The 27,259-nt window shown below is 49.5% G+C and overlaps 1 protein-coding gene across 7 annotated transcripts in view; it reads left to right on the forward strand.

Annotated features, from left to right (window-relative positions):
• Window positions 1-27,259, forward strand: part of ARHGEF10 (Rho guanine nucleotide exchange factor 10) — a 90,417-nt gene that overhangs the window by 35,680 nt on the left and 27,478 nt on the right. For all 7 annotated transcript variants that reach the window (XM_084758878.1, XM_084758876.1, XM_084758874.1 and 4 more), the window contains 8 exons: window positions 4,867-4,944; window positions 5,178-5,357; window positions 7,136-7,252; window positions 9,440-9,532; window positions 12,293-12,463; window positions 13,860-14,005; window positions 15,708-15,883; window positions 27,068-27,183. In XM_084758878.1, coding sequence (XP_084615004.1) covers window positions 4,867-4,944; window positions 5,178-5,357; window positions 7,136-7,252; window positions 9,440-9,532; window positions 12,293-12,463; window positions 13,860-14,005; window positions 15,708-15,883; window positions 27,068-27,183 — 1,077 coding nt within the window. The remainder of the gene's footprint in view (window positions 1-4,866; window positions 4,945-5,177; window positions 5,358-7,135; window positions 7,253-9,439; window positions 9,533-12,292; window positions 12,464-13,859; window positions 14,006-15,707; window positions 15,884-27,067; window positions 27,184-27,259) is intronic.

Raw genomic sequence — 27,259 nt, forward strand, 5'->3', positions numbered from 1 at the left:
GATAGGTAGACAGGATGATGAAAGACATGCATAGATCTTGTATAGGTAAATAGATACGGACCATGGACACGTGAGGACAATAACATAAAATGCCAAGTTACAAGGTTAGAGTTGAAAAGGTTAAAGAGATTATCTAAGAGTTACTAGTTGGTCAGGCCCCCATTAGCAAGCTTACCTTCTTTTAGACTTGAAAACAGAACCAAGGAAAAAGTGGGTATGAATAAAGAGATATAGTCCATCAGCAGAGTTTTACACACACACACACACACACACACACACACACACACACACACACACACACACAGCAAAGAGTTGTGGACAGCCTGAGAGTTGTCTGGTTAATTACCAGTCATCAGGGTTGAGGCTTTGCCCCCTATAGTCCTCAAAAGCCCTCTCTTTCTGTGTGCGTCTTGCATTTTACAAAGACAAAGCTGGCCATGCAGAGGAGGCTAATGATCTGAACCGTGCCCCGTAGATACACGTGGGAAAGCCTGATTTTTGTGTTTCAGTCTCACCACAGGTTTGTCCTTAAACCCTCTCTCATGCCCATCTGGGGACACAACCTGTGCTGCTGGTCAGAAAAGGATTGTTGACAGATAGCCACACGAGCAGCCATCCTGGGGCCTCCTCTCCGATGCTGCCTGGCTCACCCACCCGACTTGAGCATGAGAGAGGCTTACTGACAGCATTCCTGACATGCTCCAGCATTACTGTTTCCCCACATATGACCGTATATAGGATCTCAGCTGGGTACCAGGGACTAAAGCTTTGAAGGAAGCCCAGAGCCTCCTCCTCCCTGTCAACATCCCTGTGCCAGACAGGAAGCTCAGAGGAAACCCTGTCCATGGTAGGAGGAGAAACAGCTACACAGAGGAGGTGAGAGCAGGCATAGATCCCTACATAGAATGAACCCGAAGGGCCAGGCAGCCATTCAGCAAACACCGTCCACACCAAAGGAATAGGCCTGAACTAGGCAAGCAGCACTGATGGGGGTAAGGCCACAAACAGGGCAGTAGACTGAGAAAGCAGACAAGGATACGACATGAAGGTGGAAGGGTACTGAGCTAGGGTGTCTAGTGTGTGAGGAGGTAGTGAGCTCAGGTGTGTGATCTGTCTGCAGACAACGTAGTAGTGTGGTGTGTGTGTGTGTGTGTGTGTGTGTGTGTGTGTGTGTGTGTGTGTGTACTGACAGAGTGTATGGAAGAGCATGAACAGGAGTGTGAGGAAACAGTGGGTAGAAGTGTGATGTGTGTGAGGAGATTGTAGTACTGCGTGAGGAAGAAATGGCCAGTAGCATACATAGGCATCTTCTGGTGTGTGTGTGTGTGTGTGTATACTGTGCACTTGAGTGTGCGTGTACAGGTAGGCAATGCCGTCATGTGTGTGTGTAGGTTAGAGGACAGCTTTTGGGAATCAGGTTTCTCCTTTCACCTCGGGTTCTGGTGATGGAACTCCAGTCTCCAGGCTTGCACAGCAAGTAATTCACCCACTGAGCCATCTGGCCAGCCAGATTTTAAACAGGAGGTACTAACGCCTCCATAGTCCCAGCAGCCCCTTGGACAATTGCCGTGACCAGGAGGACAGGGAGTGGAGGTGGAGGTGCCCTCTGAGTTACACAGGTGACTGTTAAATACAGACATCTCTGCAGGGAGCCCGTACGCCGGGCCGTGTTCCCACCCTTTGGTCCACGCAAGGATTAGCTAGGCCATGTAGGTTGAGTTTAACCCCAATTCCTTTCCTGAGTGGCAGGGAGATATTATATAGCAGCCTATGCGATCTCACTTTTCGCATGATCAGGGCGGTCCAGTGGAGGAGTTTCAGTGCTAGCTCAGCACTGGTGACCTGGAGCAGCGGTCCTGGAGTTCTGCGCTCCCTGAGCAGCTCGCTTTCCTACAGTCGGGAGTCACGTCTGTTATCTTTCCTCCTGGCAACTGAGCTCTCCTTGAGAGTTATGTCTGTAAAGGTTAAAATGAGGCTATTGATGCTTTTGGATTCTTTCTTCCCTCCTCTTCTGAAATGGAAAAAGGTAGTATAAGTAACTAGAAAGGCTGCGTGTTGAATATTCTTCCTGTGTCATATTTTGGGAAGGGATAGGTCGGTCAGCCATTATTTATTTTTTTGAGATTGTTACTGAAAATTATTTGTTTTTCTTCTTTTTTAAATATTTCATAAGCCTTTATTGTTCGATACATGGACTTTCTTTTTTTAATATTTAATTAATTTACTCACATTACATCTAAATTATTTTCCCTTCATTTATATCCTCCCGTTCCTCCCTCCCTCCCGTTTTCACCCTATTCCCTTCCACTAATTGAAAATTATTTGTATCCCAAGGGCATCGAATCTTATCAGTCACCCTACAGCACCTCACACATGGACAGGGGTGGCCATGGGCTGGTCTGGACTGCCTCCTGCTCAGGCTCCCGTGGTGAATGCTCACTGTGCTCTGACTTCCCCAGCCGATTGTCGCCTTGAGGACAGAGTCGCCTCTCTGTTCCTTTGGATTTGCAAACCACCACCTTTGTGTCTGGAATGCCCTTGCATGAACTTGGCCACGGCAACTTTGGACTTGTAGTTCTTAGGATGATGTTACACCCCTGGATGCTGCTTGTGCCACCCCTCTCTGGACATGCCATTTGATGAAGGCTGATATCACCTGCAGTCGGGAGGAAGCCATGAGGGAGTGGGGCTTTGTATGTTGACTACTGTATGCCAATTTCAAGTCCATTGACCTAAGCTGTTATCTCAGGGTCTTACGTTACCCTTGGGTTAATTCTTGGGTCGTGCTCAAGAACCTTGGGGTAGGGTCTGTGCTTCCTAGGTTTTCTAGAAGAGTAGGCTGGCTGCCAGTGGGAGTGAAGAGCTGTGCCCAGGCTGGTCTGACAATGGGCTAAGGTAGTGGATGGCCTCATGGCCACTCAAAGTATGTCTAATCTCTGCTACATTTGTATGTTTTTAAGGCAGGTTCTTTTTTTTTTATTAATTCATTCATATTACATCTCAATTGTTATCCCATCCCTTGTATCCTCCCATTCCTCCCTCCCTCCCGCTTTCACCCTATTCCCCTCCCCTATGACTGTAACTGAAGGGGACCTCCTCCCCCTGTATATGATCATAGGGTATCAAATCTCTTCTTGGTAGCCTGCTGTCCTTCCCCTGAGTGCCACTGGGCTTCCCCATCAAGGGGACATGGTCAAATATGGAGCACCAGAGTTCATGTGAAAGCCAGTTTGAAGTAGGTTCTTAATTTGTATGCAACACTGTCAGGAATTCACTAGGTAGGCCAAGCTCATGGTCAATCCCCCTGCCTCAGCCTCCTGAGCACTGGGATCATGGGTACAAGCCACCGAGCCCAGTATTTCATATATCTTTTTAAAAATGCAATCGGTGAGAGAATTCAGTCATAAAATGCTTGCTGCACATGCAGGAGAATTTGAGTTTGATTTCTAGAACCTTCACAAAATGTTGGGCATGGTTAGGTACATCCTGGTACTGGGAAGGCAGGCCAGGCAGACCTCTGTGGCTCACTAGCCAGCAAGCCTACCAAACTGGTGAGCCGCAGACCAGAAAAATGTGATACAGGATTGATCTCTGGCAATATACACTGTCTGTCTCTCTCTTTCACACACACACACCACACACCACACACACACACACACACACACACACACACACAGAGGTTGAGGGGAGGAAAGGAGAGAGGGGAGAGAGAGAGATTCTTCATATATACTATTGTAGTATTAGTTCTTTTTGTAAGAGAGCAATAACTACCCGGTTAACAGTTCATAATCATGGTAAAATATGAATTTTCTGAGTAGAAATGATTTCTTGGCCCACTAGGTGGCACTGCTGTATTCTCAGATAACGTCTCTTAGCAGGTGTTTGCCTGTGTGTATGTGAGGGGTGTGCACATGTCCACACCGTGTGTGGTGGTGACATATGTTCTAGTGCATATGTTGAGCATGTACGTGTTTGTGAGTGTTGGTTTCAGGGTGACTCTACTGCGGTATTCTGTCTTATTTTCCACGTATGGCAGTTTTACTTGCTGGGGTGTACTCAGGGTTATGACAGTACCGCATGTTGTCGCTGGCAGTTTGCAGACCACATGATAATACTTTACATTAGTAATGAAAGAAATCAGAAAGTTCTTGTTTCCAATGAGAGCATCTGGCGTGTAGACTTTCACACCTCAGTGATAGGAGAGAGTCAACATGCAGCCTAGGTGGCTCTTAGCAAAACATAGCCTGTCCTTCTGCCTTCCTCAGGCCTCAGGCGTTCTGCTTGTCACTAAGATAATGATTCTTAGTGCTGTTGTGAGTAGCATTTGATTGAGGCTGAAGCTATTTGGCCCTCAATTTATATATGAACCATCACGCCACTTAGTATTAAAACACAAGACCTGATTGGCTGACGCAGACCACAGATGCTGCATAAGTAAGCGGTTTTGATTCTCCCCTGCCATGGCTGCAGTTTATAATTTGAAGTTTAAAGGCGAAGATTGTATCAACAGAGATGTATATTTAATTACCAATGTGTTATTTAATTAGCACAGCACTTAAGTCATTTCCTTAGAGGTCTCCTTTGATTCTATTTTTAAACATTTTAAACATGGTTTCATTGTGTAACCCTGGCTGGCCGGCAACTTGCTATATAAACAAGGCTGCCCTTGAACTCACAGAGACCCACCTGCCTCTGCCTTCCCAGTGCTGACTAAAGGTGTACACCACCACATCTGGCTAATTTTTCTTTTTTTTTTTAAATCAACAACTACCTTCCTCGAGTTCCTAAAGCTTTAACATAGAAGTAAAGATGATCTATGTGTATCCTGAGGCAATTTTCTACTGTCTTGTTTTTGATTCCTGACAGGTCGTGAGAAGATACATCCTGGGTTCCATCGTTGAAAGCGAGAAGAGCTATGTAGATGCTCTCCGCAGGATCTTGGAGGTAGCTAAGCATGGGGCCACATACTTCCTGTACCTTCTCTTACCCAGTTATATAGTTTTGCATACATATAATTTATGACCAAACATATGCAAGTTTGAGAAAGTCTCCCAAGAGTGTGAATGTTGGGACTGTGTGCTGGCATTGCAAGCCACGTGACATGACCTGCTTTGGAGGGAGAACAACTCCCTTGCCACGTTGGGTGATTAACTTGTTCATACTTGTTTCCTGTCCAGCAATATGAGAAGCCACTGTCTGAGATGGAGCCCCGGCTCCTGAGTGACAGGAAGCTCAAGATGGTATTCTATCGTGTCAAGGAAATCCTGCAGTGCCACTCCATGTTCCAAATTGCACTGGCCAGCCGCGTGTCTGAGTGGGATGCCGTGGAAACCATCGGCGATGTTTTTGTGGCCTCGGTAATTCAGCAGACCCCGTTCCCCGCCCTGCCTGAAGCTCTGTGGGTCCTGAACATGAAGGCACATGTCCCTCCCTCTTTAGGGAGACATCACTTCCCAGAGCCCCAGAGCCCCAGAGCCCATAAGGATGTGTGCTGGTGTGTTGGTGCCTTGACCGAGTTCTTACCCTCAGGGAAGGAGCAGAGGTCCCTTCCTCGGGGGACAGAGGAGAGTGTACAGAGGTTAAGGACAAAAGACGGGTCCAGGAAGGCTTGAGTGTACATGCTCCATCACATTTTGGTTGCACAGTCACTTGATTAGGTCATACATTTTGGCTGCACCATCACTTGCCTGAGTCTCGCTTTTGTTGGCTGAGTGAGAAGCCCCTCCCGTGAAGGCCAGTATCAGCAGGCCTCTTCCTGGTGTAGGTCCTATCTTCCCTATGCAGTGCTCTCTATGCCTAGTGACTGTAAGAAACACGAAGTGACAAATATCTGGATGTTTTGTTATATGGATCGAGGACTTGGTCCTGCATATGACACAGGAAGATAATGCTGGGGCAGCTTGCAGGTGACATTTCCTGGCAGCTGTAGCTGAGGCAGCTACCTGGAAGCCAGGGGCACAGCATCGGCTTGGAGTAGTTTAACGTCTGCTCTTCATGAGCAAACTGTTGCGCAGTGTGTTACTCCCCTTCAGTCTGGATGCAGAAGGCTTGGATGGAGCCGGTTAGCTCTGATGATTTAAGGTGATGCTGTAAAAGGGATAGAAACCTGAAGGTCTCTGGGAAAAGTACTTGTGTACTTAATGATGCTACATTAGTGACATTGCAAACTTTTAAAAGCAAATTGTATTTGTTTATTTCTAAATCATATTTTATTTATTTATTTATTTATTTTGTGTGTGTTGAGGGACACACATGTGGGGGTCAGAGGACAAGTTTCTGTAGTCAGCTTTCTTCGTCCACCGTGTGGGTCCTGGGGATGGACCTCAGCTTGCCAGTCTTATGGGTAAACACCTCTACCCCCCGAGTCATCACACTGGCCCTATTAGACTTCTTGAGTCAGAATCTTGCTTTGTATCCCAGGCTTCCCTTGAACTGTAGATATCCTGCCTCGGCCTCCTAAGATGCTGCCAAGCTCTTATTTTCATGTAGTTTGTACAAATACTTGATAAAGTGGAGAAAATAAATCACGTGACTTTCCATGTCAGTACACAGGCACAACACACACACACACACACACACACACACACACACACACACACACACACACGAAGTTTGGCTGAAAGCGTGCTCTTGTCAGTCACAGCTGGCTGTCCTTGATGACACATGGTGCCTGTGAAAGAACAAGAAATAATTGATCTCTGAGCATTGGTTCCGGGGCATCGATCTGCATCTTGAAGCCGTTGTGTTTGCAGGACAATAGGGAGTGTTGTATATAGGTGTCAGTTCTCCACCTGGGCAAGGGGCCAGCCTTATCCTGCGGTTCTGGGCTGTGCCCCAGGGGAGGCCGTTGGGGCCCCTGGGCAATGACCCTTGCTCTCTTGGAAGCTGCGTCCTGCCAGAGAAACTTGGAAATGGCTTCCTGTGCTCCTCAACATGCAGGAGCCGGTGCACTGGGTTCAGTCCAGCAGTTTCCAGGCAGGCAGATGGCAGGCAGGGGGCAGGCAGCAGGCAGGCAGGCAGGTATCAAGTGCCCACGGATACGTAGGAAGGAAGTGCTCATGCGACTATGGTAGTCTGTCATGTGAAAGCGTTGTGAATGGTCCAGGCCATGCCTTTCTCACTCTGTGTGCTCCAGTTCTCCAAGTCCATGGTGCTGGATGCTTACAGCGAGTATGTGAACAACTTCAGCACAGCCGTGGCAGTCCTCAAGAAGACATGCGCCACAAAGCCTGCCTTCCTCGAGTTCCTAAAGGTAAGAGGTGCTCTCCCTGCTTTGGGTTTTAACCCTACCTCATAACATGTCCCATGCCAAAGTGCCTTGGGGTGAAACTGGACTGAGTGTTGCCTTGAACATGTGATGCTGTTTATTATAGAGAGTGGGTACCATCCGGTTCTCTGGCTATCTGCTCTGCTCTGCATAGACTAGTGGAGGTTTAGGGATTGGTAGGCTGTGTCATAGCTTGTTGAGGGAACTTCTGTTTGCTTACCTTAAACATGTGTTTCTATGAATATAGATAAAGAGGACTTTCAATCAGAAGCCGCAGATGACTGGGCCTCCTATCTCAGCATGGTGTAGGGAGTAACCAGTAGCCCACTACGAGCCCAGTCTAGATTATGGGTGGTCCCCCTCCTGGGATAGGACAGTTAGACAAGGCCTGGAAAGCCTGACCCTGTGAGGAGGAGCCGGTGTTGAGGCTTTGGGGTTTGTGCCTTCCAATGTGGGCTGAGAGAGCCTCAAGCCCCTGCTGCTTCTTCCATCCCACCAGTGAGGGCAGTCCCCTGGTGGCTGCTGGTCTGCAGGCAGGGCTCAGAGGCCAGGATGTGAAAGCCTAGCTGAGGCTGCTGCCCAGTGAGCCATATTAAAGTCCCTTCCAGGAGCTGGGGCCTCTCTGCTCAGACTCATTTGAATGATAAAGCCTTAGGGCACAGCGTGTTCTTGCTACTTGGACTGTGTTTCTGGAAATGTCTGCTACCTGGAGTTAGCAGCCACAGGGCAAGTGTTCTTGCCAGCACTGACGTTGTATTTACCGTGGGATAATTCCACCTCCTTCACATCCCTTCTGCTGAGCACAGCTCAGGTCCCCACTGCTCCATGGCCAAGGACAGCTGGCTATCCGGAGATTAAATTTTCTCTCGCTCTGGAGAAGCTGAGCCTTGTGTCCTTGAGCTGTGACGCCATTCTTTTCCTTGGGGAAAACAGAGATATTACTAGGTTATTGATTTCCTCTGAGGGTTTTTGTCAGGAACTTGATGATGCTATAACCGGTGGCATTGCAGTGGCCATAGTCCCTGCTGCTCTCTTCCCCCGGGTCAGGTGACCTTGAGCCTAGGCTTAGCTAAGCCTTCCTTCGCAGTGTGCAGTGACCTTCACGGTGGGCGGTTATTATATGGAGATGTCCCAGGTGGAGCCCCAGAATCAGGGCTACCCATGGTCTCAGGTGGTCTGGTACTGACATATCCCTGGACATTCAGAGATGCTGGTCAAGGGGACTGACAAGTGCCGGAGGAACTGTTGTAGAAGCTATTAATGTTTAATATTAATGCATGTACGGATTGCGGTGGTTATTATTTAACTTGCTATTATATAGATAAAAGACACAGATACTTGGCAGATTTTTCATAAGCCTTATACGCTGGGACTAGGCAGATCCTAACCCGCTAAGCTACGGTGTTATCTCCCAGCCACACTTCCCACCCAAAACACCATAAATACGCGCACATGTTTCTGTTTGGGCTGCTTCTCCCCCTCATGCTGGTCAGCAGAGCAAGCGCCTCTTCACTACATGCTTCTTCTTTACACCAACCATGTCGACCTCTCTTGACCTCCCCTCTACCTCCCCCTCCCTGTCTCCCGTCTCCCTCCCCGTCGCACTTTCCCTTTCCCTCCCACTCCCTCTCCTCTGTCTCTCCTCTTTTCCCTCTCCTGTTATCCTGTCCGCCAAGCCCATGAACCTTAGCTCCTCCAAGCCCTTCTTTCTGTCCTGCCCAAGTGTAGGCATTTTTTATTAGCCAATCAGGGATTTGGGGGGAGGTAAAGTCCACAAACATCATCTTGATTACATGAGGAGCAATTAGCATCTGAATGCATGGTGGCCCCAGATCAACCACCACAGGGAACTTTCTCTCTGAAGCAGCATAAGGGGCTACAACTCGTCCTGGAGCAGACTGGCTTGCTTGGAACCCCCGAGAATCCTGGGAAATATAGCAGGGCCTGAGACAGCCAGGTGTGGCCCGTCCTCAGGGCCCGCAGCAGCAGCGAGTCCTCCCCAGGGTTGGAGTAGAAAGTATTTCCCACATATTTGCACAGTTTCTTCTTAGTGCAGCCAAAAATGTGACGCAGGGGTGCTGAGCGGCCTGCTCCTCATCCTCACTCTGTGTCACAAGGACACAGCTAGGCTGAGCCACTACTTGCCCTGAGGCCTGCCTTTCTTCTCTGCAGCTGAGCCAGGACTCCAGTCCAGACCGGGTCACACTCCACAGCCTTATGATGCGGCCCATCCAGAGGTTCCCACAGTTCATCCTCCTGTTGCAGGTATGCCAGGGCCTGTGGAGAGCTTGCGCGTGTGAGGGCCTACAGAGAGCGTGTGCTTGTCAGGTCCTACTGAGAGGGTGTGCTTGTCCCTCTGGGGAGAGACCAGGGTCAGGGATGGGGAGGCCTTGAAGGGTCTCCCCTCTCCCTTTCCCCCTCCTCTCCACACCTCTCCTCTCTTCCCCTCCTTACAGGGGACAGCAGGGCATAGTCCCCAGCAGCCACAAAGGTGATACCTATGAAGACCAAGGAGTCTGAAGGATGGGTGTGGGCTGCTGCATGGGTCCTGGGAAGAAAGCAGGGTCCTCCGCAAAAGCAGCATGTGCTCTTAGCCACGGAGTCGTCTCTACACTCAAAAATTACTCATTTTTGTTGTTGTTGTTGTTGTTGTTGTTGTTGTTGACAGACTTTTATGTGATTTATGTACAGAGCAGGCTATTTTTGGTCATGAAAACTGGAATCTTTGGCCTGCTCATGCTGAGATCTTTCCCAGTTAAAAAGCAAAGCAAAACAAAACAACAAAAACAAACCAACCACCCTGAAACCAAAAAACCAAAATCAAACAAACAAAGAAATAAAACCAGGGAACTCAGGGAGAAGGTGGTTGTCAGAGACACAGAAGATGTCCATGACACTCTAACAGCAGAGTTGGTCAACGTGGGAGCAGGGATGGGCCAGAAGAGTGGGTGTGGACTATCACGGAATCATAAGAGCTATGGCGGACTGGTGAAAAGGCTGCCTCGGAGCTGCGTGAAAGGTTCTAAGAACATTTGTTCAGAAAAGCTACTATTTGGCTCCAGGGGAGCAATCCGTTAGCATGCCGTACTTACACAGAAAAAGCCACCTACGTGATTTTTGTGAGTGCTCTGCGTTTCACTGCTGGTGACACGCTATAAGTCCTGGCAGCAGGGTACAGAGCCGTGCTGGGTTCTGGAGCGGGGTGGTGGGGGGTGGGGGGGGGTGGGGGGGGCCGACAGGTGTTTGTGATACCTCTTAGCCCCTCCAGGAAGCATCCTTGAGTCCTGCTTGTATGTAGCAGAGAGGGGAAAGCTTTAGCCCTGCATGAAATCCAGGAGGTTCCTGTGATGCTGTTAGATAGAGCTTTAGCCATGCGAAGGTCCTTGGCCTTCAGATGGTGGATGAGCGTCAGTCAGCTTCAACCTCAGCTCCCTGCTGCGTCCACTCTCCAGCAGATTCAGCCCACCTCTGTAGCTCTGAGCCAAGCACTGGCTGCTCCTCTCTAGCGGGGTGAATCTTCTACTGGAAGCAGACGTGGGCTTCACTGGAAGCACATCACTAGCCTGTCCATTCAGCCGTTGTCTCAGCTGGGTCTTCCGGCACACTAGCTGTGTCTTCCAGCACACTCGCTGGGTCTTCTCCATCAGCACTTGATTTGTTCCCTTCCTGTCATGATACAGCGATGTTCTGTGCTTAAGCCTCATGAATCAGCCTTAGGGACTCTTCACTTAGTTGGCTGAGGAAATGCTATAGCTGGGTAGTTTGATACCCCGCGCCCCCCCATAATCAACAAGGTTGTTTCCCTTTCTCATCACCGATGTCTGTACTAAAGGAGAACAATTAACTTTTCTCAAGAGGCTTTAGATTTACAGCCGTGCAGCAGATGAGAGCACTCAGGCTGGCCTTGAACTCTTGATCTCCCTACCCAGGCTTCTGGCATGCTGGGATGCTTGTGTTGCCACGGCTAGCTCCAGTTCTAGCTTTTACTTTAAAGTGAGAAGTGTGGGACTCCCCAGAAGCCTCTGTGGGGTTATCGATTGGCCTACTGTGCTTTAGGTGTTGGGAGGCCCATGGAGAAAAAGAGGGTCCAGTGGCCTGTCAGTAGTCAGAGCACACACGTTTATCAGTTATGTTCACCATCTTTTAGTGATGTGGGAACAACTGCAACAGTGGCATCAGAGATCTCCATCCCAGGGCGACAGTGGAAAAGCTTGAAAAAGTCTGAGAGTTTCCAAACAGGACATAGAGACTTGATGTGAATGCATGTTGTTGGGAGACTCCCTGCGGGTCAGGTGGATACAGCGCCGCAGCCTCAGCCTGCAAAAGACCTGGGGTCTGAGTGTAGCCTGGGCACATCTGTGTGGTACCACACACCGAGGCTTCTCCAGTGCAGGCCCTTTGTGGGAGGTGGGCAGATAGCCTACCGACCCAGTCGGGTGAACTGACCTTGCAGACAGCCTTCCTAATGCTGCCATCCTTTAATAAGTTGCTCCTGTTGTGCTGACCTCCAACCATAAAATTATTTCCTTGCTACTTTATAACTGTAATTTTGCTGCTGTGATAAATCATAATATAAATATCCAATATGCAGGATATCTGACATGTGATCTCCAAGGGGGTCGTGACCCACAGGTTGAGAACCACCTGTATAGTACCTGCCACAGTAGCACATTTACCACTGTTTAGGGCCTTCTGTGAGTAGATGGATTTGTCCAACTCCAGTAGAATAATGCAGCTTGACTATTCTGTCCTGGCCACTGTTGGCTTTCTGGGGTGGTAGTATGTTTCTATGTCAGGAGCCCACACTACCTATTTTTCTATCAGCAGTGTAACATATTAAGCCAGTTTTGTTTTTACACAAAGAGCCAAGTGGTACAATGATTCTTACCCGTGTCCCAGCCCCGACTCTCCTTCCAGAGGTGGCTGGCGTTCCATGTCGCCGTAGCTGCCCGACAGAGAGGTCTGCTAACTCTTGGGGTTGGAAGCATCCTGGCTTACCACCCACGCTCTGCCTCCCGCTTGCAGGACATGCTGAAGAACACGGCCAAAGGACACCCTGACAGGCTGCCCCTCCAGATGGCACTGACGGAGCTGGAGACCCTGGCAGAGAAGCTGAATGAGAGAAAGAGAGACGCCGACCAGCGCTGTGAAATCAAGCAAATAGCCAAAGCCATAAACGAGAGATACCTGAACAAGGTCCAGAGAGGTCTTCATCCCGTTGCCGAAGTGTTTGGGCATTATGCCCACAAGCCTGGGCCACAGCTCATTAGTCACTAGGCTAACTGCCTCCTCTGCTGTGCTAACTGGGGTGGGTCGGGCCGCGAATGCCTGGGGCCGCATGGAAAACCTCAACCTCTGCCCACTTGTTTTCTTAGGGACTCATAGATTTTATAGTTCTCCATTTGGATCCAAGGAACCCCAAAAAGATCCTTAAGAGCAAGTCTTAGCTGTAGTTTCGAAAGCTCCTGCTTCGTTTCCACATTTTAGTTTCAAGGTTTAGTTCCAATAGTTTGTTATTTTGTTTTGGATAGCTGTTTGTCTCAATCCGCCTGTGCTGAGCTGTGTGTACCACAAAAATGTGCTGCAGAACAAAGAGCCCCCCCGCCCTCGGCTGGGGTGTCTGACTTCCTCTCTACAGAAGGATTTCTTGCAGCACACCACAGACCTGCGTAGATGTTCCCATGTTTTTTTAGGGCCCCGTCTATGGGGAGGAGTCAACCTACACATAGGAGCCATGCTCACTTGCTCACGTGTAGTTCACTGTTGCTATGCCACTTTCATTTTCTCCTCAGTGGCAGGAACATCCTGCTTGATGCCAACATCCCGAGGCTTACCGCTGGTGCTTTTATGGCTGTACATTTTAAGTGGCATTTCTCTGACCCTCTCAATGACAGAAAGGTTTTGAATCGAGAATTGCAATCAGTTGTGCTCTTGATATAATTTGTATCATTTTAAGTCGTGCCTTTCCGTGGTGCTTGGCATGAGGGTGCACTGGGAAGGAAGGAATACTGACCGCAATCTGATGGCACTTGCTTGTGCACCTGACCTTGATCTTGCGCACAGGCCATAAAAGGCCGAGTCTTGAAGTTGGCTTTTAATAGTGGCTGAGAGCTAGCGGTCAGGGTACGCTCTGCTCAGAAGGTGGTAGCCAAGGGTGCTGTGTTTCCTGTTACAAGCAGGAAGTGACATCCATGGTACCAATCAGGGCACAACGTCCTTCCAGGAGCTGATAGCTTTCTCTTTGGTTCAGTGAGATGTCCAGATACCTCTGGGGGACGTAGCTCGGTGGTAGAGCTCCTGATGGATACATATGCTTGAGCCCTGGGCTCAGTCACTGAGCCAATCAGGGCTAGATACAGACTTACCTTTGCTTAAAGTCGGCTGCTACGTGACTTTTCATCCCCCAATGCTGATGTCCATAAGATGTGTAGGTTAACGTCACACACCGAGGTGAGGAGCAAGCAGGAGCTGGGCTTTCCTACCATGAACAGGCCATAAAACATGGATAATCTAAGCTTGTGTGTTTCAGGAATACCCTTCCCTTCTGCTTTGCACGATGTGCTGACCTTGTCGGTGTCCTTCTGAACTTCAGCTCCTCAGCAGTGGAAACCGGTACCTCATTCGGTCCGATGATGTGATCGAAACGGTTTATAACGACAGGGGAGAAATCATCAAGACCAAAGAACGCCGGCTCTTCATGTTGAATGACGTGCTGATGTGTGCTACTGCCAGCTCACGGTAAGAACCAACCCATGTCACACGTCAGCCTCACGGTGATGCGCTGTGTACATCAGAGAACGAGAGAGGCTGCGCCCTGTCTCTCACTTGAGCTGTGGCCAAAGTCACTACCTTAATAAAAGGAACCTCATTGCAAGCTTCTGTTGCTGCTGCTGCTGCTGCTGTTGTTATTTTGCACTGCTGGGGGTGAGACCTTGAGTGTTTTTTTGTTTTGTTTTGTTTCTTTGGTTTTTCGAGACAGGGTTTCTGTGTGTAGCCTTGGCTTTGTAGACCAGGCTGGCCTTGAACTCACAATGATCGGCCTGCCTCTGCCTCCCAAGTGCTAGGATTAAAGGCTTGCGCCACTATCACCCAGCTGGAGACCTCGAGTGTTATACATGACAAACTAACTCTGGGACTGAGCTGCAGCACCAGCTCTGAGCTGACTTGTAAAGGATTCTGTGGATCTGCTGGTGCTAAGGTGCACACAGTGAACTCAGGCAGGCTGCGGCTGGAGCTGGCCTCAAACAGGGTCCTCTCACGTCCTGTGTCTCCTGGCGCTCTTTTGTTGTCATTAGCTGATTCTCTAAGTACACTTTTGAGGTATTTTCCGATATGTTTACATTTGGGTATGTCCGTAATTAGTAGTTACTCCCCTTAGTTTTGCATGAGAACGGATCCTCATCACATAGCAGGAGGAGAGCAGAGGGAACCTGGGAAGGTAGAATCCTCAAGGGTAGCTAGGGCGAGAGAGAGTTGGTTCAGTATTGACTGCAGGTGCTTGGTACCTATGCACATCACATGGGTTGATGTTGAGGCAGCTCCAGTAGCCAGTGAGCAGCTGCTGCTGGCCTTGCAGGAGCACGTGGTGAGCCTTTGATAGTGCACAGTGGACTAGCAGGAGTGCCTGCGCCATGGAAGGTGCACACCATGGCCCCCAGGGCATCCCTTCTAGAAAGCAGGCTGGGAACCATGCAGCCATGCGCAACTATCACCTGACACTTTATTGCCACCATCACCCGTGTGAGTGGGTGGCAACCCTCCTCCCACCACCACAGAGTTTGGGCAGAGAGAATATGTGGGTGTCTCTTGAAAGCCAGTCACCCCTCTTTGCAAAGCCTCTGCCTCCACATCAGCAAATGAAGGGCAGTGACCGTGAGGGTCAAGATGGCCATGTCAGTGCTGTCAGGAACGTTCTCAGCTACATGACTGTCGCTGTGCGTGTGCGTAGTTGCATGAGCTGTGGGCCCTGCAGCTGCTCTGGGCATAGGCACTTGTGTTTCTCTGTGTCTGTGTCCCATATTGTGGTTAAAGAAGAGAACGCATAGGCTTTCATTTCACTTGTGTGTACTCAGCACATGCTTTACTCATGGAATGTGGGGTGTGACTTGATTTTATTCATGGGGTTGTAACTGCATAGGAATAAAGGGGGAGCTAGAGTCAACCCAGACAGAGCTATCAGAGCATCTCTGTGCACTTGGGATATTTTTCCCAGAATCCTCAGGCATGTTGCTGTGTGTTCTCAGGTTCTGGTGGGATTGTAGAGAGGATTTCCTTTGCCCATCCTGCCGGAGGCCTTAGCTGGAGCCAGTGGCTGCTGTTGGCATGAGGGTCCTGAGTGCCATGCCGGTTAGACTGCCGCTCAGCGATGCATGAGGGATGGGAGCCGTCAGAACTTGGTCCTGTGGTAACCCATAAAGTAACAGCCTTGCATTTGCTCTAGGACTTCACATGAAAGCCATGCTGTGATGAGCCAGAGGTACCTGCTCAAGTGGAGTGTCCCCCTAGGACATGTGGACGTGATCGAGTACGGTGGCAGTTCTGGTGCCGGGGAGCACAGTAGGCACCATGGCCCACACTCGCCTGAAAGCCTGGCTGTGGTGGCAAATGTGAAGCCACGTAAGTGACCATCCTGCCCACGTTCCTGGGACCTATGGGTAGCGTTAGCTCTGAGCGTGGCTCTCATTCCCTCCTGGAGCTGGAGTGGTGTATCTGTGGGACAGCTCAGTATGCTGCCTTGGTCTGTCTGTCTGTCTGTCTGTCTGTCTGTCTGTCTGTCTGTCAGTCTGTCATGACAGAGCCCTGTCTCCGCACTGCGTTGGCTACATTGTGGCAGTAAATTGGTCAGTGGCAGTGTCTTAAGACCATGGGCAGGTTCTGCTCGGCTCTGCTCTGTGCTGCCTCACTCTTTTCTTCAGTTCCCCATGGTGAGCTCATGCACGTGGCCTTCACAGTGAAATGGGAGGGATGGCGGCGCTTTGGGAGTGACTCAGCATTGCACAGTAGCCAGGATCGCTGTTGCCACTCACGGTTGGAGATTGTGATCTGAGAGCAGGAATTGTTGTCTTCGCCTCTGCCTCTTTAATCCTGAATAAAGACGAGCTGGATTTCATCCCGTTGCTGACCTCTGCCTCTGGAGCAGTTAAAGCACCATGAGTGGGAGTGCTCCACAGGCCTTAACCAGCACTAACTGGGCAGATTAATTTGCTTCTGACACATCCAGAAGCATGAAAGCAGACACTGAACCTCAGCCTTCCTGGTTGGATGTGAGCACGCAGGGGAAGCCCAGCTAAGTGGGCCTATGAGTTCAGGTCTCAGCCCTGCTTCCCTGATGCCCAGTATGTGAGCAGTCACTCTGCTGGGTCATCAGCCTGCTAGGCCAGGCTAGTCCTCCAAACACAGTATCATCTGTTAGACTCCCCAGTGCTGACTGTGAGCTGTACACCCACTTAAAGCAACAGGCACCTTCATCTAGACTCTCCACTAGAGTTGAGTTATCAAAGAGTACCCTCGAGCACCCGCAAGGGCTGAGTGAGGAGGGAGGAAAGAGCGGACGGAGGTGACTCAGGAAGAGGGTGATTTTCCAAATTGTTGTAACCCATTGAAATTTGATTCAAGGGGAAATTGAATATCTTTCTAAGTTGTCTTTAGAATCCCCTTGAAATTACTTGGGGGTGTGGATTGCAGGTTGTGTTGTATCTCTGTGAACAAAGATGTCTGTGTTTTATATTACTGTCAGTCTTAAAGTGTGTTCGTAGCTAAGATTGCCCCTCAGTGTTTAGACAGTTGTTGATGACCCGAACATGAGGTAAATTCAGAGTGGACACATAGACGTACGTCTTCTTCTCATCTTCCTGTTGCTGACTTGTACTCAGCTAGTGTAGAATGGGGTTAGACTCCATAAGAAACATTAAGAGAAGGTATAAAGGATGATTGGCCAGTTTCTGTCAGAGGAAGAACCAGAAAAGGACTCACTGTGTGTTGGTGTGACCTTTCCATCCCAACTACTGGGCAAAGCTGAGTCATTCCCGAGCGAGCGCCCACCATCTCTTCCATTTCACCATGAAGGCCATAGCAGGAGTGGTGGGCGTGGGGTGGGGCAGCCAGTGCAGAGCCTAGCTCCTGGACCACTGTCTGAGGATACAGTAGGATGCCAAACATGGAGCAGCTCAGGGGATTGCTGTTACATCCTGTTAAGAGGAATTTGGGGAGTCCTTGGGGACGTGCAGATTGTACTTTGAGGGGGATGTTGGTTTATGTCATTAAGCCAGCACTGAGATGACCTCAATAACAGCAGGCTCTGGGGCATCTTCTTACACACTATTCAGCAGTGAGGCAGTTGTTCTGCCTTCTAGAGATTTGCTCTGCTACTCACTGTGTGTGCACCCATGTCTTGGCATGGCACGCCGCATCTTGTTCCTGACATTGATGGTGGAATGCCGTGCCCTTTAAGGTGGGAACTTAATGGGGGTGTGACTTCATCTATTAAGTTCTCCCTTGATTTGCCATTCCTTATCCCCAGCTTCACAGCAGCGTGCCATATCGAAGGCTTCTGTAGGCCGAGTTGAAGAGCAACACCGTTTCCAGTGGGTGTTGCGGTTTAATGACGTGGTTTCGTTCTTTGTGTTTATTTGTTGAAAGCCCATGGTGAGCCAAGCGCTGGGTCCCGTGAGCTGCAGGTGAATCTGGTACAGACCAGGATACCCTGGAGCAAATTCTAGGAGCAAACAGACTTTCTGACACACAGGTGCTGCACTGTGTGACATATCCCATAGCAGAAGCAGGAATAAAAGCTTTGGCAGATAAAAGGGCGACCATGTTCTCAGAAACTGGATCTGGGCGGTGGTGGCACACGCCTTTAATCCCAGCACTTGGGAGGCAGAGACAGGTGGATCACTGTGAGTTCGAGGACAGCCTGGTCTACAAAGCGAGTCCAGGACAGCCAAGGCTACACAGAGAAACCCTGTCTTGAAAAAACAACAAGAAAAACCTGTCTGCTGGAAAGACGTGGGTTTCTGTAGATTGAGGTGGGTACCCTGACTCACCCTTGCATTGCGCACTCAGCTGGTGACCCCTGCTGGCAGCTGTACTGGCCTGGGTCCTCCTGAAGGAGCCCTGGTTCCAGGGCAGCTGAGGAAGTCCAGCCAGCCCTGGGAGACTGCCCCTGCACTGTTCCTCATTCTTAGGAACACAGAACTGGAAAAGACCCAAGCTGTCTTCTTCCCACTTGAGACTCAGTGAGTCTTCATCTGAGTACATACAGCAGTGATTACTAAATCTCTAAGGGCTGTGTGAGTGGCGTGTCTCCCATTGCCCACTTGCTGAGGTTTAATTGAACGTCATGTGTGTGTAAAATGTCTTATGCGACGCTTTGATGCATATGTTCAATGTGAAATGCATAGCACAACCCAAGTTGGTTAGCCGGTCGTCCTCACAAATGGCACAGTTTTACTTTTCTTCTTTCGGATGATTAGGCATTTAAGAGGTATTGTTTGATACCCTATGAGCATACACAGGGGGAGGAGGTCCCCCTCAGTCACAGTCATAGGGGAGGGGAGTAGGGGGAAAGCAGGAGGGAGGGAAGAATGGGAAGATACAAGGGATGGGTTAACAATTGAGATGTAATATGAATAAATTAATAAAATATTTTTTTAAAAAAGAGGTTTTGCTGGTGAGGTGGCTCAGCAGGCACTTGCCAGCAAACCTGGCTAACCTGCATTTGATCTCTTCTGCTTACATGGTGGAAGAGAGAGTCTGCACCTTCAAGTTGTCTTGTGCGCACACACAGGCCTCAGTGATGGGTTGTTCTCCTGCGCTTGAGAGGTTGCTAGTGCTGCCGCAGACAGCACGCTCACTCGCTGGCCTGTCTAACACTAGACACCTGGAGAAGCTTAGGCTGAGTGTGTCCAGATTCACCTCATAGCTTGGGCAGCCTGTCCTTAGGACCAAAGGAGGTGCCCTCCAGGCTGCCAGTCGGTCACACCAGCACCAGGCTGAACTGAACTGGGCAACAGCTCACTCAACAATGGAACTGTCCCCCAGTCTTCCCTGTACTTCCTTCGGAGTTTGGCCTCCCTGTGAGTGTGTGTGTGTGTGTGTGTGTGTGTGTGTGTGTGTGTGTGTGTGTGTGTGTGTGTTCTTTCCCCTTCCCTGCCCATTTTGAGAAGTCAGGTGGAAGTGCTTGTTCTCACTGAAGTCATATGACTTCTGTGCTGTTTGAATGACTGTAACAGTCAGTTTCGGAAGCGTGGTCTGTTGTTTTGTGTTGGAGGCAGAGTGTGGGTGTCACTGCCTAGCAACCAGTGCTGGGAAAGGGTGAGGCTGTGCCAACAGAAGCAGCAAGGAGCTGCCCCTGCACAGCTCGAAGCACCCAGAAAGCAGGTTCCAGTTGGGGACAGGGCATGGGCGCTGGTCTCCTTGAGTTTCTATGATAAGCTTTGCACATAGAGGCACAGGAACCAGTGACCTGGGCTCCTCTCAGGGTCCGTCACTGGGTCCTGGGTAAGCGTTCAGGTCCCCTGAAATTACTTGGCAAAGCGTGTATTTTTCTGGAGCAGTTTAAAGGGTTTCACTGACTTTTCAGACTGTGGCTCATGGTTGTGAAGAGGATGAACTGTCTGTCGGGATTCTGCACAGTATCCCAGCGCTCCGCACACGGGTAACACTGACCGTGGAAGCAGCTCCGTGTTTCTGTGTCGGACAGTTATTCTGTATTGGTTTATCTAGCGCATGGTCTGCAGGTCGCCTGGGGACTCAGGGTATCTAGGACCTCACCTTGACTTTCTAGTCCTCCCCATCCAAATAAGAACACATGCCAGCTGTCACTTACTATGAACTGGTACTGCATTCAACACAGATAATATGATAATCTGACATCTGATTTGAAATATAACGATTGAACAGTATCCTTAGTATTTCCATCTCCTCAAAAAACTGTCTTTCAACTTTCGGTTAACGCAAAATAATGATGAGTGTTTGTGGGGCACGGTTTGACATTTCAGCACTGCTGTGTAATACATCTTGACTGTATGAGTGAGTACTCAGTGCTCCCACCTCCTTGGCATCACTTTGTGCTCGGAGCATCTTGTCATCTCTCTTCCAGTTTAGTCCCTGCTGAGAACTTACTGCTCCTGTCTGGAAACCCCGTCTTCAGTCCCCCTCTCCTCTCCCCGCTCCTAGCCTGTAGTGTAACTGTCCTGTGTTTGGACCCTCTTCTTGCCTTTCTCATATGCTATTTCTCTTTCTGTGTCACCTTGTTTCATCTAGTACAGGGCACTCTCGTTCTGTCTACTCTGCTGCAGATGGCAGTACCAACACTCAGGGTCGCTGGATATAATTTCCCATTGTGTGCATACCACGTTCTCATTGTCCGTTCTGTCTGCTGATGGGCACCTAGGCTGCTGCTGTATCCTGTCTGCTGATGGGCACCTAGGCTGCTCTGTATCCTGTCTGCTGATGGGCACCTAGGCTGCTGCTGTATCCTGTCTGCTAATGGGCACCTAGGCTGCTTCTGTATCCTGTCTGCTGATGGGCACCTAGGCTGCTGCTGTATCCTGTCTGCTAATGGGTACCTAGGCTGCTTCTGTATCCTGTCTGCTGATGGGCACCTAGGCTGCTCTGTATCCTGTCTGCTGATGGGCACCTAGGCTGCTTCTGTATCCTGTCTGCTGATGAGCACCTAGGCTGCTTCTGTATCCTGTCTGCTGATGGGCACCTATGCTGCTCTGTATCCTGTCTGCTGATGAGCACCTAGGCTGCTCTGTATCCTGTCTGCTGATGAGCACCTAGGCTGCTTCTGTATCCTGTCTGCTGATGGGCACCTAGGCTGCTTCTGTATCCTGTCTGCTGATGAGCACCTAGGCTGCTTCTGTATCCTGTCTGCTGATGAGCACCTAGGCTGCTCTGTATCCTGTCTGCTGATGGGCACCTAGGCTGCTTCTGTATCCTGTCTGCTGATGAGCACCTAGGCTGCTTCTGTATCCTGTCTGCTGATGGGCACCTATGCTGCTCTGTATCCTGTCTGCTGATGAGCACCTAGGCTGCTCTGTATCCTGTCTGCTGATGAGCACCTAGGCTGCTCTGTATCCTGTCTGCTGATGGGCACCTAGGCTGCTTCTGTATCCTGTCTGCTGATGGGCACCTAGGCTGCTCTGTATCCTGTCTGCTGATGAGCACCTAGGCTGCTCTGTATCCTGTCTGCTGATGAGCACCTAGGCTGCTTCTGTATCCTGTCTGCTGATGGGCACCTAGGCTGCTCTGTATCCTGTCTGCTAATGGGCACCTAGGCTGCTGCTGTATCCTGTCTGCTGATGGGCACCTAGGCTGCTTCTGTATCCTGTCTGCTAATGGGCACCTAGGCTGCTTCTGTATCCTGTCTGCTAATGGGCACCTAGGCTGCTTCTGTATCCTGCCACTTTCGAAAAGGCCTGAAATCAGCACTGGTCTGTCTGACATGCCAATTTGATTCCCCTTGGCTATATACTCAGGGTAGGTCAGTTAGTTCATATAATACACTTGTTTTGGAGTTTCTGGGGGAGCTTCCATGCTGTTCTCTGTGGTGGCTGTGTTAAAAATCTACAGTCCCCGTCAGCACCAAGTAATACTTCCCCTTTCTCAACACTCTCACCTGTGTTTGCTGTCTTATGTTTTGATGGTAGCCTTTTTGATGGTGTGGGATTTAATGTGCCTTTCCACAGTCATTAGTGATGGGGAATTTTTCTTCACGGACTCATCGGCCACTTGTGTATCTTACTCTTAGAACCGTCTGTTCAGATTATTTGCCCGTTTTTAATTGGATTAGTTGGATTTGATGCTAGCCCCCTGTCACGTGATTAGCTCACAGGCATTCTTATATCCTCTAAGGCTGATCAGCTGATGGATCCTTTTGTTGTGTAGAAACATCTCAGTTGATACAACACCATTCTTCTATTCAGGAGATGAGGCTTGCTATGTGTGCTTTTGGGGTCTTGTGTAACAGGCAGAAGGTTGGACTTGACCCCTATCACCCCACACAGAAGACGACTGGCAGCCCTGGCCTTTGCTCTCAGCGAGCAGCCAGGCATCAGAAGCCTCGACCCAGGGAAGGGGACCTGTGGGGAGGTGAGGACCCGGACACTGCCTGGAGCTGGGTGCTCCGCCAGAGGCCACCAATTCTTCTACTTACTGCTGGCCCTCTGGAGATATGGGGAACTCAGATGGATGCTGGGAAAATGTTTGCCTGAAGATGAAGTTGGTGGCTGCTCCAGGGAACAGCACATGAGAGCCCGTCAGACTCACCGCTGACTGCTTTCCTCCACACCTGCTCCCGCCACCCTCCACTTTACAGCCCTGTGCCCCTGACACCCCTCAGTCAGCATCCGAGATGCTTCCGCCTCCAGCCTCGGCGAGGGTCATGGTTTAGTCCACATTCCCGTCCCGCACAGCCCCTTCCTTGTTTGTCCCGTAAGATTCCATTCAGCTTACACCCTGAATTTTCTAACTAGTTCTAGGGATTTCCATAGAAACGGGAGGGGGGAAGGGTGTAGTATCCACAAGAAAGCCAGGGAAAGATGTGGAGTGACTGTGCGCCAGCCGGCAATAGAGAATCAGACCACAAAACTAAAATACTTAGAATCTGTTACCAGGTAGCTGGAAACCAGTTCTAACAAAATTTCTGGTGGTGTATTGTGGCTTGATGAAATTTGGGCTAGAAAGCAAGAATAGTTCTCTCCCACACGGAAGTAGCATTTGAGAGGCACTCTGCTCTGAGGTCTATGTGTTTTTTAGTTTTCATCTCGAGCAGAGGTGCTCTGGCTCGCTGCCTGGCATTGGGGCCTTCCATGGTTTCCTGTTCTTCTGTGTCCCCAGTGTCTGCTACTAAGGCTTGAGTGGCACTTAGTACATTTCGTTGTGCTGGACAGAGGAGGACGCAGCCCTTGTGTCTCAATATAAAGGTCTTTAATTCACCAAGGAAAAGGTAGCCTCCCTTCCCACGCTGGGTTCACATCGGTGATGGTGTGTGTGTGTCGGGGGGTGTGGGGGGGTGTTTCACATCTGTGATGGTGTGTGTGTGGGGGGGGGGTTTCACATCAGTGATAGTGTGTGGGGGGGGGAGGCGTTTCACATCAGTGATGGGGTGTGTGTGTGGGGGGGGGGTGTTTCACATCGGTGATGGTGTGTGGGTGGGTGCCCACACATATAGTTATTCTGGTTTTGTTATTGTTTTTAACATTTTTTAAGCTGAGGAGATGGTTCGATAGGTCAAGTATTTGCTGTGTAAGGTGTAGCCACAGTGCAGGCCTATTGTCTCTTCCTTGAGTAGACCCAGTTGGCTGCAGGCTACGTCCCCTTCTGTATCTTCCCCTCTGAGGAGGGTCTCCAGGTATCTGTGAGGTGAAATAAGCAGCCTTGGCTTGGATCCTCTTGTCTCCTGTCACCTTCTCCCCGCCTCCTAGGGTCTCTCTGCTCAGGACTCCACCTTGACCGCCCATCGCTTGTTTTCCTTGAAGGGAAATGGAGACTCGAGGAAGAGCCCAGATCTGGCTCCGGGCATAAAGGGATCCAAGAAAGTCTGGTTTAAGTAGAAAAGTATTCTCTGTTCAAACATGTGGCCCACTCACACGCTGAGTGGGAGGAAGAAATGTCTTCTTTCCAAATCCAGACACATGGCATATTCGCGACATGCTCAGTTTAGAAGCAGTTGCCAGGAAGTTGGTGTCCCTTCTAGTTTTTTCACCTTGGGCATGGAGCTGGGAAGTGAGGAACCTGGCGCAGAGGCCCTAGACAGCCTGGCACAGACCTGCCTCTCTGTGCATACTTCTGCTCTGTGACATTTGTCACGAATGGCGGCCTAAGGTGTAACTGTGACCAGTGTGGGCACTCCTCCAAACCAAGGAGCTTCTCATGAAAGGGTTCATTAACTGAGCATCGGGACAAATGAGACTACACTATTTGGGGCTGAGACTAGATACGGGCTATGGTAAAATAAAAGTATAGTGGTGAAGAACAGAGCCAAGGAGGGGTGCGACTCTAAGGGAAGTGCGAGGGGGCGTCCCAGCTGATGGGAGCTGTTTTGTGAGCCCTGGGCTGTTCATGGCCTGTGAACTAACTGAAGAAGCCAACATTTGTTAATAATTGTAAAGATAATATGTTATATAGCATAATATATTATATTATTATATTTATTATATTATAATAGAAGCCTGGGTTCATAGTTTATGCCCAAAATTTATACAGTGAAAGCAATGAATGCATTGCCAGATTAAAATGTTTTGGTTTATAAGCATAATATGAAGAAAAATACAGTCAGTGTGTATATAGATAACACCCAAAACATATACTGCACCGGTTAAATGCATTAGTGATACATTCAGAGTCGCTGGTGTTCATCAGTGTTGCATGAAGGAAGGAAATCCAAGCCTTTTCCCCCAAAGTAGTTTAGCCAAGAGCAAGCCCACATTTGGGCTTTCCATTTCTCTCCCTGTGTCTTCCGTCTCTCTGTAGCTAATGCTCTCCGAATTGTCTATAATCTGTCTGTTGTATGAGTCTCAGTTTGTGCCTTCCTGAATGCTGTCTTGTCTTGTCAGTCCCTGTCCCTGTGTCCCTCACAAAGGGCTTTTGCTCTGCCTTTTGTAGCACAGAAAGTGCCACACGGGGAAGGAATGAGGGCTGCTTTATAGAAGTCCTTCCCAGTACAAGGGACGAGCCCTTTACCTCGATAACACACAAGCAAGCGCTAACAGGCACTACCTGTCTGCTGCTTCCGGCACCTCGCGTCATGTTGCCTTCAACCTATTTGCTGCTTCCAGTGTTTATTACCATAACATATATCCTTGTGTGCATCGCCCTCGGGCAGGGGCATGGAACAGTACATGTTTTACACATTAGCTAGGGCTGTAAAAGTTGGTTGTGTGGGAACTACACAATAAGTAAGGTTGACTGTTACGTGGGTCTCTCAAAAGCAGGTTTACCAAACAGGCTGAGTATACAGAGCTGTCCATCTTGAGTCTTAAGTGACCGCAAGATGTATTATTAACTAAGCTGTGAGGTCCAGCAAGGTTCCAGTCTCAGAATGCAAGACTTTTTCATAACAATGCATCAGCACAATTTACTCCTCACACAGTGAGGCTGAGAGGCTCTTACCTCAGGCATGCGTGAAAGGTGGTAAAATCAGATCCAGATTCCGAGTAACCAGCCTTGCCATGGTGTCTTTGACACAGGTGGAGGGCTTTGTCCTCCGTGAAACTGTGTGTTCGGGAATACACGTATTTATGAAGTCTTTATCACGGGAGTATATAACTGTGTCTCCAGCTTTGACATGGTGACATGTTGCACAGAATGAAGGGTGGGGCAAGCTGTGTGATTCTCAAGACAGAGAGTAAAGTGAACTCACAGACTTCACGATCAGAGTTACTAAGAGGTTAAAGAGGTTAGCAGCAGAGCCTGACACCCTGTTGGGTACTGCTTAGCCTAGGACCCTTGCCGCAGAGCTGTGGCCAGGCAGCCGTCCTGCTGAGACCAAGACGCCAAGGCTCCCATGCTCTATTCAGCCCAAATGAGGCCCTGCTACCTGACTCTGAACTCTGGCTCTCACCCTGGCTGGTGTGTGATGATGATCCCTGCATCTGGAAAGTGGGAAAGGCCAGGGTGCACAGCATGCTGGTTTGCAGTGCAGGCTTCAAGTGTAGTGCTGGGTTCAGATCCCTCCTGCCTCTGTTTGACCTTGGGTTGTTTCCAAGTCAGCTTAGAGGCAGAGGGTCTGTTCTCAGCACTCATGTACCTGTGGGGTCTGGAGATACAGTATTTGCAGTCGCCTCCTGGCTCCTGGCCCTGCCAAGCCTCTGTCAGTGGTGGGGCTGGCCTGGTCACTGGGGGTTGGCTGGTAAGAGCTGACTATAGACACATAGCCAGCAAGTGGCTCATTGCCAGGAGGTGATGACACCCAAGTTTGACATTTCTAGTCCTTTCTAAATGTTTTAACCTTGGGAAAATCCTTAGGATGAGTCTCTGTGGTGTTAGATCCCCCAAGTATTAGAAATGCGATTCAGGTTACATTTCACATCTGGGTATCTCTTACTAATAATGATGATGTTTAAAAGTAAGGGGACTTGGGGTGTAGCTCAGCTGACAAAGTGCTTTCCTGTGTGTATCAAGCCCTGAGTCTGGTTCCCAGAACTGCATAATATAGCAATCCCGAGGTAGAGGCTAGAGGGTCATGAGTTCAAGCTCAACCTCAGCTACTTAGGAGTTTGGTGACAGGCTGATAGGCATGGAATTCTCTCATCCAGCTGTCCATCTGTCCCTCCATCCATCCTTTTGTCCAACTGACTTTCTCAGTTACAAAAACGTCAAATTGTGAGACAATCTATAAGATAATTCAGGAGTGTCCTTCTAAAGAGTCAAATTCATCAAAGACAGACTGTGACACTGTTCCAGTCTGTGAGCAGGTGAAGGATAGGTCACTCATGGAGTGCAGGGGTGTGGGCTAGCCCAAGATGAGACCAATGAGCAGAAACTGGTGGCGTTTGTGTCTGACAGGGGTAGTGTCATCCTGTGTCACCCTGAGCATGACAACATACAGTTATGTGAGAGGAGACACCAACCTCTAGGATCGCAGATGGAGGGTGGGGCATCATACTATACAGTAAAATTATTTTAAAATAGCAGTTATCAAAGGAATAATGCCAAAATTCTAGAAGCTGTGTTTTTAAATTATATATCCTCCCCAACTTAAAAAAGAAAAAAACCTAAAATTTATTTTGGTTCCCCCCCCCCACACAACAAAGCAGGGAGACAGTGGTTCTTGTATTTCCTTCTCATTTTCAGACAAAGTTTACATGGGGCCAGGGCAGCTGTACCAGGATCTGCAGAACCTGCTGCATGACCTGAATGTCGTTGGCCAGATCTCGCAGCTGGTCGGAAACCTTCGAGGGAGCTATCAGGTAACGGCCTCCTGGGTGGGACGCTGCTGTGCCTTCTAGATCTGTGAGCCTGGGTTTGTCTCCAGAATCGAGCACT

The sequence above is a fragment of the Acomys minous genome (genome assembly GCF_964271855.1).
Source record: "Acomys minous genome assembly, chromosome: 15".
Taxonomy (NCBI): domain Eukaryota; kingdom Metazoa; phylum Chordata; class Mammalia; order Rodentia; family Muridae; genus Acomys; species Acomys minous.